This window comes from Pelobates fuscus, chromosome 5, assembly GCF_036172605.1.
Source record: "Pelobates fuscus isolate aPelFus1 chromosome 5, aPelFus1.pri, whole genome shotgun sequence".
NCBI classification, from domain to species: Eukaryota; Metazoa; Chordata; class Amphibia; order Anura; family Pelobatidae; genus Pelobates; species Pelobates fuscus.
In genome coordinates this window covers 107,156,741-107,170,884 of record NC_086321.1, presented here as the reverse complement: position 1 = coordinate 107,170,884, position 14,144 = coordinate 107,156,741, and the positions used below count along the sequence as shown (strand labels likewise).

Below are 14,144 nucleotides of genomic sequence, written 5' to 3'. Positions count from 1 at the left end.
GGAACACTCACTCCCTTTTTGGTAACTGTGAGCCTGAGAACATTTTCACTCTATTTGTAGATAAACCATGGTTGGTTGCCAGGAGTAAACTGCACACATAACTGTCTAGGCTTTTCCTAGAATTCTCCACATTTTTGCAGACTTAACATGTCTGGGTTGCAAAGCTCATAGTAAGTGTAATTTGTAATATCAGATAAGCTGGGCAGATACTTAAGCAAATATGGTGAAAAAAGTTAGTCTTGTGGGTGCAGCTTTATGGAGTGAAAGTTCAATCATACAGTGGAAGAACTTTGAAAAGTACAGTGCATTCAAATGCATGCCAAAAAGAATTACATTGAAACAAGTTCATGTTAGTTTTACAGTAGTTATAGGTATTTTAAAGAGTAGCTTTAGTAATACACAATATTACAATTCATGTTAATATCTTAAAGGGAAACAATGTTCTTAAAGGGATCCTATAGTGCCAGGAAAACAAACCAGTTTTCCTGGCACTATAGGCTCTTGGAGTGCCCCCCTCCCTCGGTGCTGAAGGGGTTAAAAACCCCTTCAGTCCTTAATCCAGTGCCGGGCTCCCTTGACGCTGGTGACCTCTCTTCCCCTGTCGAAGTCAGCTCTCGAGTGGAGCTGAATGCGCATGTGCTGCCAGAGGCAATGGAAGCATGCATTCAAACCCACCCATAGGAAACTGTTACTCAATGCTTTCCTATGGGGATCTTTTTTATGCTAAAAAGTGTGATTTACTCCGTGTAAATTGCAGAAGTAGCTCTAGTGGCTGTCAGGGGGACCGCTATTAGAGGCTGGATTAACCCTGCAGTGTAAACATTGCAGTTTCTCTGAAACTGGTATGTTTTCAACTGCAGGGTTAAAACTAGGGGGACCTAGCACCCAGACCACTTAATTGAGCTGAAGTGGTCTGGGTGCCTATAGTGGTCCTTTAATATTATATTTACCTATCCACTTTATTTAACAAATATGTGTTTGCGCGGAGTGAAATATTAAATGAAATATGACATTTTTTTCCACACCTCTTTATCCAGCAATTGGGTGCCTCCATCATGGTTTTCTGTTAATCGTTGTTAGAAGCATTTTCCTTTTCACCTGGAGGACAGCACTGAGAAAGTATACAGAGAAGATGAGAAATGAAACAATGTTTCTTGTTTTCCTTCTTATGCGTAATGTATGCTGTGGATGTGTCCGGACTGGAAAGGATTGTGATGTAAAGTGCTAAATCTTTAATATAAATGTATAGAAAATAGAGCATTGCATTAGACAAATATAAACAACATGTTTTTTACATGGTGTAATTCCCTAACTGTTCTCCTTTCAGTAAAATAGTCTATTCTTCGCTTCCATAGCATTCTGTTCTGTAAAGGATCCTATTTACAAATGGAATGATGACCAGTAAAGGCAACACAGAGCTACCTGTGATAAATAAGCAGGACATTCCCTGTTACTGTAAGGAACCAGATTGTTGTGATAGTAAAGTGTAACGCGCCCCCTAAAGGGTTATTCTAAGCAACATAACCACTAGGAAGATATGAATAAGATATTCATGGAATTGAATTGTTTGAAGGTACACCACTAGGAGGCACTAAATACATAAAGAGATGTGTAAAGAGGAAAATGGCCAATTAAAAATCAGTGCACAAATTTTTATGAATTAAAAAAATAAAAAATAAACACAATATAGAAATCCACAAAATAATTGCAATTTAAAGAGATATTTAAACACCAAAACCTATGCAGAAAGTATAAACACTAAAATAAATAAATAAAAAAGCTAGTAAACTGTAAAAGAAAAGAAAAAAAATAGAAACTTATAGAAACTTTAAAAAAACACAACTTAATTATGATACAAGAAAAAAAAAGCATACATTAGCTGGTCCAATGATGAACACTTTCATAGGAAAACATGTATAGGAATTATGTTCTTGAATGCAAAATAACATATTTAATGAAATGAAGAAATTCTCTGCACTTGCCTTATTGTATTTGTTACATAAAATACTGTATGTAACACAATTGCAGTAAAAATATGTTTTAAATAGAAATATGTTCAGAATATTTTAGTTCATTAACTATCGGGATAATCAGTAACAAAACCATAATAATCCAATGCTAATGAACAACCTTAAAAACTTGACTACAAAAGTCCCTCGTAGATTTATAATGAGCTACAAAAGTTCTTCTTACAATTTAGGTTAAATGTTATTCAATTCATTCATAGCAATGTACTTGTTATATATATATACACACGTAAAGGGTTATTCCAAGTACAATGACCACTTGTTGGCTCAGAGATGTATAATTGTGCTTAAAAGATTGAAAAGTTAATTACACATCCTTACACACTTAAAGGGTTACTCTAAGCACCATAGCCGCATTCAATGATCCTGGACCAAATATGGAGCGTTTCAGTTTCAAACACTGCACATAAAGATTGACATACACGAATGTCAGCTGCTGAAACTGTAACTCCACCCCTGGTATTGTTCTGGGCTGGCTACAGTCAATTCTGTACATATTTGGCATATGTCATCAGCACGCATAGTATTCTGGTAACAGACAGCCAATGGCGTGAATAATACTGATTGTGTGTTAAAAAAAAAATAGTCGGCCCTCATGTAACTAAAATGTTTAATAATGCTCTGTGTTAGGGCTTCTATTCTCAACCAGGGGAGATATTTCTTTAATCCTAAACCAGTCCAAACTTGATTTAGTCAGCCAAAACCTGCCTACTGAGAGTTAGCTGTGACAGCAGGCAGCTTTATTACCATTATACAGCCTGGGTTGCAATTCACTCGGGTAGCTGTACAAATTGTCAAGGACCCTCACCTGACTCAAGGCGAACATGTATGGCCCGGACATTTATACTGGGGGACTATGGTACTTCAGGCCTCCCTCCGCCCCCTGCAACGATGCGAGTTCTTTCATACTTAATATTAATACATGGATACTTGTATGAAGATATTATACATTTGAGATATTTTGAGCAGACTTGGTAATAAACTTTATCCTTGAGCTCTCAAATTAAAAGGCTTTGGCAGATAAGTAGTCCTTCTCATTCTATATAAACAACATTCCAATATTGCTCCAGTAGATTACCAGTTGGGTAGTTTAAGCATGGATGAATACATATATGTCATGTATTGGCCCTCTATGGATACATTTCACTAAAATGTTGTGTTGCTTTATCTCGCTGATTAGCATTTACCATGTGTTATTGTCCAGCTGTTAAAATCCAGAATTAGTCAATACTGGAGTTGCAGCTGTATGCCAGAGTTACTATTAATGATGTCAACTCATTTGTTATGTATATAACAGTAAAACAATGGTCTCCAAGTCTCATAAGGCTCACTGAAATGCTTACCGTTTCATGGACAATACGGTCCTCCGCTACGTAGAATTCCAGTGTGAATAACGTATTTACTCCCACATAATTCTAACAATGAACAGGAAGTTCTGGGCAGGTGGGTGGAATAATATTTGGAGAAGCTATAGGGGTGCAGTGCTAATTACAAATCTACAGAATTAATTTTGGAGTTTTTATTTTATACTAAAAGTGATAGGGAGTCAGAGATTGCTAGATAGAATGATGGTTTAAGAGTGACATAAATAGGTAAATAGCCAAGGTGGTCATGATGGAGCATGGCAGCGAATCTTGAGACCATCACTGATAGGGTTATTCAGGTTCTCCAAACTTGACTCTGGTCTCACCTTTGAGCCTCACATCCAGCATGTTGCCAAATCCTGTAGATTCCATCTTAAAAACATAGCCCGCATCCGCCCCTTTCTTGCACCAGATACTACCAAGGAGCTTGTCCATGCTCTAGTAATTTCCCGCATGGATTATTGTAACCCTCTCCTGATTGGTCTCCCCAATAGCCGTACTGCACCCTTACAGTCCGTAATGAATGCTGCTGCTAGATTGATTTTCCTCTCTAGTCGTTTCTCTCACACCTCACCCCTCTGCCAGTCCTTACATTGGCTTCCTGTATGCTATAGGAGTCAATTCAAGGTACTAACTCACACCTATAAAGCACTGAACAACTCTAGCCCCTCTTATATCTCCTCACAGATCCATAGGTATGTCCCTTCTCGGTCTCTCCGTTCTGCCCGTGACCACCTCCTGTCCGTTGTCCGCACTCGTACGGCCAACTCGCGCTTGCAGGACTTCTCGCGGGCGGCTCCCTTCCTATGGAATAGCCTGCCTACCGCCATCAGACTCTCCCCTAGTCTTGCATCTTTTAAGAAGTGCCTTAAAACCCATCTCTTTAGGAAAGCTTATGGCCTCCAAGACTAACCCTTACCTCACATACCTGTCTCTTGCCCTCTCCAAAAGGGCAGCCCACCTTATTTGATTGTAAATTCCTGTCCTAATGTGTTTTACACCCCACCTCCTATAGAATGTAAGCTCGTTTGAGCAGGGTCCTCTTCAACCGATTGTTCCTGTAAGTTTATTTGTAACTGTCCTATTTATAGTTAAATCCCCCTCTCATAATATTGTAAAGCGCTACGGAATCTGTTGGCGCTATATAAATGGCAATAATAAATAAATAAATAAATATGGCCCTCTAGATTTTGCTGAACTACAACTCCCATGATTATCTGGCTATCTAATTCATTCAAAGAATCATGGGAGCTGTGGTTCATCAACATCTGAAGGGCCAGAGTTCAAAGAGCCCTGCACTAAACTAATTCCCAATAGTTTATAGTATAGTGATTAGTTATGACTGTGATTAGTTAAGACTGTGTTGGAGAAGAATGTTGCTGTGAGAGGTCAGAGAAGGCAAAATAATTAAGTTTGGAGACAGCGTGGGTTGTAGAATGGTCTGTATGTATTTCAAACCCTTCAGTATAACCACATCTGTTCCTGAACAGAAAAATACACGAATGTCAGGTGGACAATTGGTCCAGATTTTTATGAAGTGGCAAAAGCAAAACAGCAGATGGTGACACATAAAAAGGATGGAGTGAATAGGGCGACACAGTATGCATCAAAAGAACGACATAAGAGAGATGGAACAGGATGTATACACTGAGAAGTACAATGAGATAAGAAGTGTAAACCAACACCACCACCTCACTATCTACCACTAGATTTGGAGATATGAGTTTAAATTAGGAGTGATGATGTCTGAAGATATTAGACAGATTTTCATAAAAGCCAGTAGACGGATAGTGTTAAAGGTGAAAAGTTTATTAACATAATTTATTTTATTGGATGTAGAGCGTGCATTCTGTAGAGTACACATTTAGTTACTCTGCATGCATTTGCATAGCTTTGAGATAATTGAGGTTGGGAACAGCTACAAATAGAAGGGCCGGGGATAAGGGAGATCTCGCCAGCAGATACAAGTGAAAGTAGGTAAATTTATAACAGATGTGAGGAATGGGAATGAAACTGAATATTTTCACTGAAGTAATAAATAGGAGTATTTTGACAAAAGAAAGCAGTGTGTGAGATGGCGAGGGATAAGGAAAGGAGAGAAGGAGTTATAAGAAAGCCAGTGGGTAGAGAGCCAGTGGATGTAGGGAGGAGAAAAAAGGTCAGAACGGATTAAAAAGAAAAAGGAAAATATAAGAGGGAAAGATTAAACAACCAGTTGATTCCTAAATAGTCAAGATGAGATGGTGCGGCCGGTGGAGACTAGTATAAAGACAATGAGTATAGATGGAGATGTATCGGACTCTGTATTCATATTTTGACCCAATAGCCTGTTCAAAACCATAGACATAATGTAAACAGACTATCAGCAGTATCTCCAGTCATTAATAAAGGGGAGGATGGGAACTTCAGTTCTTTTAACTGTCCTGAAAAATAACAGGGAGAGGTTTTGCCAGTCGGTTTGTCGGGAGATGCCCCTCTTGTAGGTGAAGCTTTCCCAGTGGAGACCGGGAAATGCCCCACCGGTCCAGAGGGGGGGGGGGTTGCGGGTTGGCAGGAGGTTTGTCATGTGGAGCGAGCCCCATGTCGGAATATCGGCTGCCTCTCCCAGGCATCAGGTCACCACACATCCACGGCACAATCCCGGGGTCGTTTTGTTCCCACTCTTTATCAGTCAATTCTCAATGCTTGGGTTGCCGCAAATTTAAGGTAAATTATATGACATGATACAAATAATGGTATGTAAAGAAAGCCCTTCTTGTCCTGAAAAAAAACAATATATAATTTGTATGGGAACAGTAAATGAGAGAGGGGAAAATTGCAGCTAAACACAAACACCACAAAAGTGTTAAAACAGCCCTGATCCTTAATGTACAACATGGACAAAACAGTCTGGTCCTTAAGGGGTTAAAGATGTGAAGCATATGGCCTTATATGAAGTCCCCTACTCCAGGGAGGTAGAGTAATGTCACTATGGGGGGGAGGGGGAGGGGATCAGGCTGCAGGAGAACTTTGAATTAGTGATGTAACTGGAGTCAGTTTTAGCTATTTAAAAAAAAAAATGTGGGGTGGGGAGGACCCTTGGAGTAACCCCTTGATTTTGTAAAGAATTTAAGCCATATGATTTCCAATGTTTATACAATTTTTTAATGTTTTTCTTAATCCATTTGTCTTAATACATTTATTTAATAGAATACTTATAGACTGCCATTTTTTTCTGGAAATATAACTTCTCTATTTGGATTAGACATTTATTTTAATAAATAATAAACATTAATAAATATTTTGTTATTGTGTGTTTACATTATAATTATTATATTATGAGATTGGTATACGTGACAGTTCATACTCTATAATAAATGCCTCTGGTATATCTAAAGCACTGTTTTTAAATATTTTAATTTGTATTGCATTTTCTTATTTCTCAATTTAAGGTCTTCCAGATTTGGTTCCAGACCCTTACTATATCCAGGCATCTATCTATGTCCAAAAAATGTCAATGTACAGTCTGCGGTGCGCTGCTGAAGAAAACTGTCTGGCAAGGTCAGTATCAACAGACGTAGAAGAAAACATTTTGCTATTCTTTTACCGTTTATGATCAGCCATGCCCTTTCCGCTATGGTTTTAGTAGATTCTTTTTTTTTTTTTTTTTTTTTTACAAGATGATGCAAATCCATGATATGCGAATGGTAGAAACAATACAAACTTATTGACTAAAGTTTAAATGTAGTCCGGATCAGCAAAATCCATTTAAAATAACCAAGTTTTAACTGAATTTACAGTATCATATATTCTCATATCTACTAAAGGTAAATCTGGTTGAAATTCATGTTATTTCAATCGCAAGAGCACATCTCATTTGGTACCATCCAGTGTCTGATTTACAATTAGTAATCCTGTATAAAATTTATTTTACCAAATTTAAAACAGACTCTCGGGACTCACTGTGAATTAATCCAGGATCTACATTCCAGTATTTGAGACACAAGTAGGAGGCAGAAGGTTAGAGAGGCGCAAGTATGAAACAAAAGGAGGATTAAGATAAAAGTTTTATTGTCTATTAGCTTTGAATCCCAATGAAATATTTTTGTTAAATACTCAAAATACATGCTCATTTTATCTTACAGTGCATTCACGAGAAGGGATAGTATGTTTAGGGTGGCCTTAACCTCCTAATTTTTATGTAAAAGTCTAAATACTAAAACACATTATGGCATGGAATAAAATAGTGTTCGTATTCTCATCTGTTACTGTTTTCAGAGTATGGGGTTGGGGAGTGAACCAGCCAGAGGTATGTGGTATTTGAATGGTACTGCTCATGTTATCACTTGCAGGTCTTGACCAAAGAAATCACCTTTCTCGACACGTTGATTCAAATCTTCGTATTTCCATGCCCAAGGCATTGTACAAAGATTAACTTATTTAATTACCCCAAGTTATACTGATAAAAGTCACATATCACTCTGCGTGTGCTCAGGAAACAAAGTGATACCAAGAGATTTTAGCAACTGGTTAAATTATCTTTTAATGCATGAGGCAAGTACATATTACTGTTTCATATAATAATGACGTGGATGTTCAGAAATTAAGGTCTAATGAGAGATGTATTTGTTAAACAACAGGGAGAACAGCCTACGGAGACATAGCAATGCATATAAAGGGAAAAAGTTGACAGCAGCATTTTATTGGTTGTTAGCCAACCAATCATAGCTCTCTGACAGGCAAGTCTCACCTCTCAAGACACCTAGCCTGGTGGAGGCACGGAAGACACCAGTTACAAGTCCCTCTCCCCCTGATTTAGCTAGTGGCTGGGCAGCAAAAGCTGCCTAGTCGCTCAATTTCATTATAGTAAGCAGTAATGGCTACCCACTGTAACCCATTTTAATTTTTACACCAGTTTGGTTTGTCCAAATATTTTTTTTCCAAAACGATTGCACAAATGAAATTTGTCCAAACTAAAGTGCCGAATGAATGAAATTCAATTTGTCCAAACTAACATTTAAAAAATATATATATTTTTTGATGAACCAAATATTTTTGCAATGCGGAAGTCTAGTCGCATGATTCTGTAAGGAAATTGTAGTTCAATTATATCATCTAACAAATAGTATACATTTGTTCTTTTTTAAAATGCATTGCTGGCAACCAAATATCGAAATATTTGAGCAAGCTGCAATGCTTGTTTCTGCCGGAATCTTTGAATATTTAAATACAAATGGTAATTATATCCTGATTAAGATGCATATCTTGCAGCAACACTTATACATGTATATGGAGGGTAATTCTGGTATCATGCATTTCCCAGCAGAGGAACACTAAGTAGAGCAAATCCTACAAGTGTGCAATGGTGATTACTATTATAAACATGACCCTATCTGTCCATTTCTCTAGTCAATTATTTGTAGTTAGGTATCATGACTTTGCCTTTCATGCTCACAAATTTCTTTCCTAATATGATTTGCACATTACCGAGGATGTGGCTCTGTCCTTATACCAGAAATAAAGGCAAATATAATAGCATAATATACCTGCCAACATTAAGGGGAGGAGGTGTTGGGCCAACATGGAATCTTGCCTTTGACACTCATTGCAGTATTGGAGAATACAAATACACAGTGCACTCAAGGACAATCCGAATGCAGTACTGGCAGTATTAGCATATCTTCAACTGTCAAGGTATGCAATCAGAGGTGCCTGAGTTCACTCTAGAATGGGCACAAATATTCTAGTATAGTTAAGGGAAATCACAAACCCATTTGAAAATGGACAAGTACTACAAGTTATGAGGACTTTTCGTCTGTGTCTCTAGAAAAAACAAGAGCAAATGAAAGGAGGGACCAAAATTATTACTGCCCCACCAACCCAGAACAGTTGGTAGATGTAGCTTCACCAAGGGCTGGTTGGAAAAATCCATTACCAGTAGTAGAAAAGAAAAGCAGTGTGTGACGATAAGAAACATTTTCACAAAATTTATAAGGACAAAATGGAGAAAGAACAAAATATGAGACAGAAGGCATGAAGCATGAAATATGTAAACATTGTACATGTATAATGAAGACACATTCCTTGCAGTAGGTGGGGAGATGATGGAAGAATGTTTATCTGTATATTCAGTAAGAGAAAGGAAAACAAGTAGAAAGATATGTCTTTTTACATATTTATGTGAACTGTAATACACAGCAGATTAATAACTAGCATTAATTTTATAGTCAAAGAATGTTATCAATTTTGTAAATATTTAAATGATATTAAGATACACATTATGCCTATAGTTTAACCATGTGATAAGTTAATCTCACCCATATGTGGATCTATTCACATTAATAAGAACATGTATTATTTTCAAAGAAAATATTTAACCTTTAAGACTAGTTATCTAGAATACAAAAATAAGCCTTTCCAAATGCTTGTTTGAAATGACAAAGGTAAGTATGAATTCACAGGGTAATAATGAAACTTAAAACACTTTTTCCTCATGCAGTTCAACCCATCTCCTTCACATAGAGTTGATCAGGTTGTTGATTGTGGCCTGTGGAATGTTGGTCCACTCCTCTTCAATGGCTGTGCGAAGTTGCTGGTTATTGGCAGGACCTGGAACACGCTGGCGTATACACTGATCCAGAGCATCCCAAACATGCCCAATGGGTGACACGTGAATGCTGGCCATGCAAAAACTGGAATGTTTTCAGCTTCCAGGAATTGTGTTCAGATCCTTGCAACATGGGGCCATGCATTATCATGCTGCAACATGAGGTGATGGTTGTGGATGAATGGCACAACAATGGGCCTCAGGACCTCATCACGGTATCTCTATGCATTCAAAATGCCATCAATAAAATGCACCTGTGTTCATTATCCATAATATACGCCTGCCCATACAATTACCCCACCACCACCATGGGCCACTCAATCCACAACGTTGACATCAGCAAACCGCTCACCCACACGACTCCATACACAATGTCTGCCATCTGCCCTGTACAGTGAAAACCAGGATTCATCCGTGAAGAGAACACCTCTCCAAAGTGCCAGACGCCATGAAATGTGAGCATTTGCCTACTCAAGTCGGTTACGACGACGAACTGCAGTCCGGTCGAGACCCCGATGAAGATGACGAGCATGCAGATGAGCTTCCCTGAGATGGTTTCTGACAGTTTGTGCAGAAATTCTTTGGTTATGCAAACCGATTGTTGCAGCAGCTGTCCAGGTGGCTGGTCTCAGACGATCTTGGAGGTAAAGATGCTGGATGTGGAGGTCCTGGGCTGGTGTGGTTAACCGCGGTTGTGAGGCCGGTTGGATGTACTACCAAATTCTCGGATACGCCTTTGGAGATGGTTTATGGTAGAGAAATTAACACTCAATTCACGAGCAACAGCTCTGGTGGAAATTCCTTCAGTCAGCATACCAATTGCACGCTCCCTCAAAACATTGTGCTGTGTGATAAAACCACACATTTTAGAGTGGCCTTTTATTGTGGCCAACCTAAGGCACACCTTTGCAATAATCATGCTGTCCAATCAGCATCTTGATATGCCACACCTGTGAGGTGGATGGATTATCTCGGCAAAGGAGAAGTTCTCACTACAAATATTTGTGAACAATATTTGAGAAAAATAGGCCTTTTGTGCACATAGAAAAAGTCTTAGATATTTGAGTTCAGCTCATGAAAAATGGGGGCATAAACAAAAGTGTTGCGTTTATAATTCTGCTCGGTGTATATCATAATGTGCATCCTACATTAAAGATGGTTACTTGGCAATGTTTGAAAATGCATTTGTCTAACAGAATGAAGTTCGCAATGTCTGTTCAATCAGTGTTAAATCTGGAGAAACAACCTCTGACTCAGTCACAGGTTTACAGCACCATGAGACCACCAGCCCAAAAACATATTGTGGCGAAAACAACCTCGCCACTGTGCACTGGAGAAGCCTGGTTGCTCACCTGCTCCCTTTAGAGTATGGCCCCTGTTCTTTTTCCCTGTAGGAAGGCTGGTCTGTGCTTTTCTGCAGACTGTTAAAGCCATTGTACCCCAGGTAGCTATGCCATGGAGCCCAGCCGTATACTGAAAGACTGTATGAAAGACTTTGGCTCCATGGCGATTGAACTGTATGTATGTGATCTGAGCTCCATCCGATAATAACGTATGCTCAGATCTAAGCTATCTGGGGATAGGTAGAATGTCTGTATTTTATGTATAAATGTAACCATGTGTATTTTATTGTATTTTACTGTCTTTTTACTGTCATGTGCTTAATGGAGTTTTGCCTCTGTCCTTGGAGATAATTGGATTACTTCTCAATTATCTCCAGGTTAGAAGACTCTGTGGAACTGGTTTTGGGCAGAAAAGCCATGCTCCTTTTGGTCACAAAGGACTTCGATCTATCTTTTGAACCAATGGACCAATTTGGATGATTTTGACATATGTTTGTATTTGGAGTATGCTGATTCGGAAATACTTTCAAAGTTATGAATATTGTGTAAAAACTGTATTCCTCTGCCTGTGATAATGAGATTACCCATTGTGTTCAGTAATCATATCACAGGCAGAGGGGAGGATTTTGTGTGGGAGTGTCTGTGTGTATTGTACGGATTGATTGGTTGTTCTGTAATACCCTGTGGGCTGTACTGTGGTTGTGGATTGGGAATTGGGAAAAGAGACTGTATGTGCCAGGACAGTGAGATTCTGCTTAACCCTCAAAACGAAGTGTCGTCTCGTTATTGGGGGAATTGGATTGTATGCTGACTGCCAGGAGTGTAACCCTTTTGCATGGTTTTCCTGTTCGGCTGTTTCCAGGATTCGTAGAGTTTGCAGTTCAGGAGATTGGTGCTTACAGTAGCTGTCGGTGTATCTGGAAAAGGTAATATCGCCTAAACGGTTTTTAACCTCTGGTGAGCAAAACGGTCCGTTACACATATTTTTTTAGTGGATGCAGGAAACAGAAATTAAGGCACACAGAGCAGGTTCCAAATGAGGAGGGTACTTGGAGGCACATCGCAAGGTAAGGACAAAAGGGCAGAATCTATTGGGAGAAGAGAACATCCGCCTCACCCGAGGGAGTGAGTCCAATATTTTATTTGTCTTCCAGTCAACCACAATGATTTATTAGCAAAAGCGTTTCCTTTATACTGAGAGTCCAGCTAAACTCCCTTTAATGGGGGATGGTGCTCTACAGGCTCAGACATTCAATGCAACTTAAAGATTATTTTACAGAGAGAGACTCTGTTATGAATACTACAAACTTCCAATTTCATCCAAAAAGTACTGTGTATGTAAAAAACAAGAATTAACGCTATACTGTATTCAGGAAATTATGAATCCAAGGATCTCTTGCAACAAAGGCATTAAATACACTATAATGTCTCCAAAATGGACAGAGAAGTTATTTAGCTACTGAATTTGTACACAAAAGTGGCAAGGTTGAGTGCTGATATAGGTGGGAAAATAGTTCTCCAAAATTATTCGAACTATACACAAGAAGTTTTATGTCAGCTTGACAAGAACATTTATGAGTGTATTAAAGGAAACTTTACATTGTGGCCTTGAGTACATTATCACTGAACTGTTTCAACATCACTCCCTACAGACTCCAGTCATCTGCTGTATACCTAAAACACATAAAGATGCTGAATGACCACCAGGACATCCCATAATCCATAACATCGCCCAACTAAGGTATAATTGAGCCACTAGAACACCTCCCAACCTGTATAATATACACTAATGCACTATTAACACATCTCAAGTACATCACACTACCAGAGCAAGATTCAGTGCTCCTCACTTATCATGTCAAGAGCCTCTATTCAATTATTCTGCATGAAGAAAGTATTGAGGGCATGCACCCAATTGTGTCACATCATGCTACTATCAAGGTCCTCCTATTGAGTTCATATTGGAATTCACATTTACTTAAAATGTCAGGTTTGTAGTAGGTATCTGGGACTTCCATGGAATGGCACTAACCCACACTGACCGTTACATGTCCATATTCAAACAGACCAACATATTACAACATTATATCGATGACATCTTCATAGACTGAAAAAAAGACATGAATCTTACAAGGGACAAGTAGTGATGGATAGATGACTAGGTCATTGCATCGCCAAATCTGCAAATCTTGTGGAGTTTTCCTGGTATACATTGGTTAGTACCTGACAAAAGTAGATCAAGGAGGGACAACCTGTGAACCGTCATCAGGGTCATGGGCACCCAAGTCTCACTGATGTATGTGGGGATATATGTGAACAGGAAACACACGAATGCTGTAAACAGCCGAACAGGAAAACCATATGAACAGTTTACAATCCTGGCAGTCGCACTGTAACAGCATACAATCCAATACCCCCCGAGACGACACTTCGTTTGAGGAACAAGCAGAACTGATTTACTGGGGCTACCTGCCCGGCTTTTATGCAGGTCTCCCACCTGGTGGACACTCCCCTAGGGGACCAGATGGGAAACTGGGAATCATATTGGACATTGACCAATCACAAGCTTACAATCCCACAATGCATCACAATCCCTCCTCTCTGTTCTGGAGATAATTGTGAAGTAATCCAATTATCTCCAAGGACAGAGTCAAAACTCTATTAGCCACATGGCAGACAAAGTACAATAAAAAACATAAAATTACATACTGTTACATTTATCACATAGAACATACACATTCTACCTATCCCCAGATAGCTTAGATCTGAGCGCACATTATTACCGGATGGCGCTCAAATCACATACATACAGTTTAATTGCCAT

The 14,144-nt window shown here is 38.9% G+C and overlaps 1 protein-coding gene across 2 annotated transcripts in view; it reads left to right on the top strand.

Moving 5' to 3' along the window:
- LOX (lysyl oxidase) overlaps positions 1 to 14,144 on the top strand; it is a 51,668-nt gene that overhangs the window by 10,145 nt on the left and 27,379 nt on the right. For both annotated transcript variants that reach the window (XM_063454120.1, XM_063454121.1), the window contains exon 2: positions 6,823 to 6,931. In XM_063454120.1, the coding sequence (XP_063310190.1) occupies positions 6,823 to 6,931 (109 nt within the window). The remainder of the gene's footprint in view (positions 1 to 6,822; positions 6,932 to 14,144) is intronic.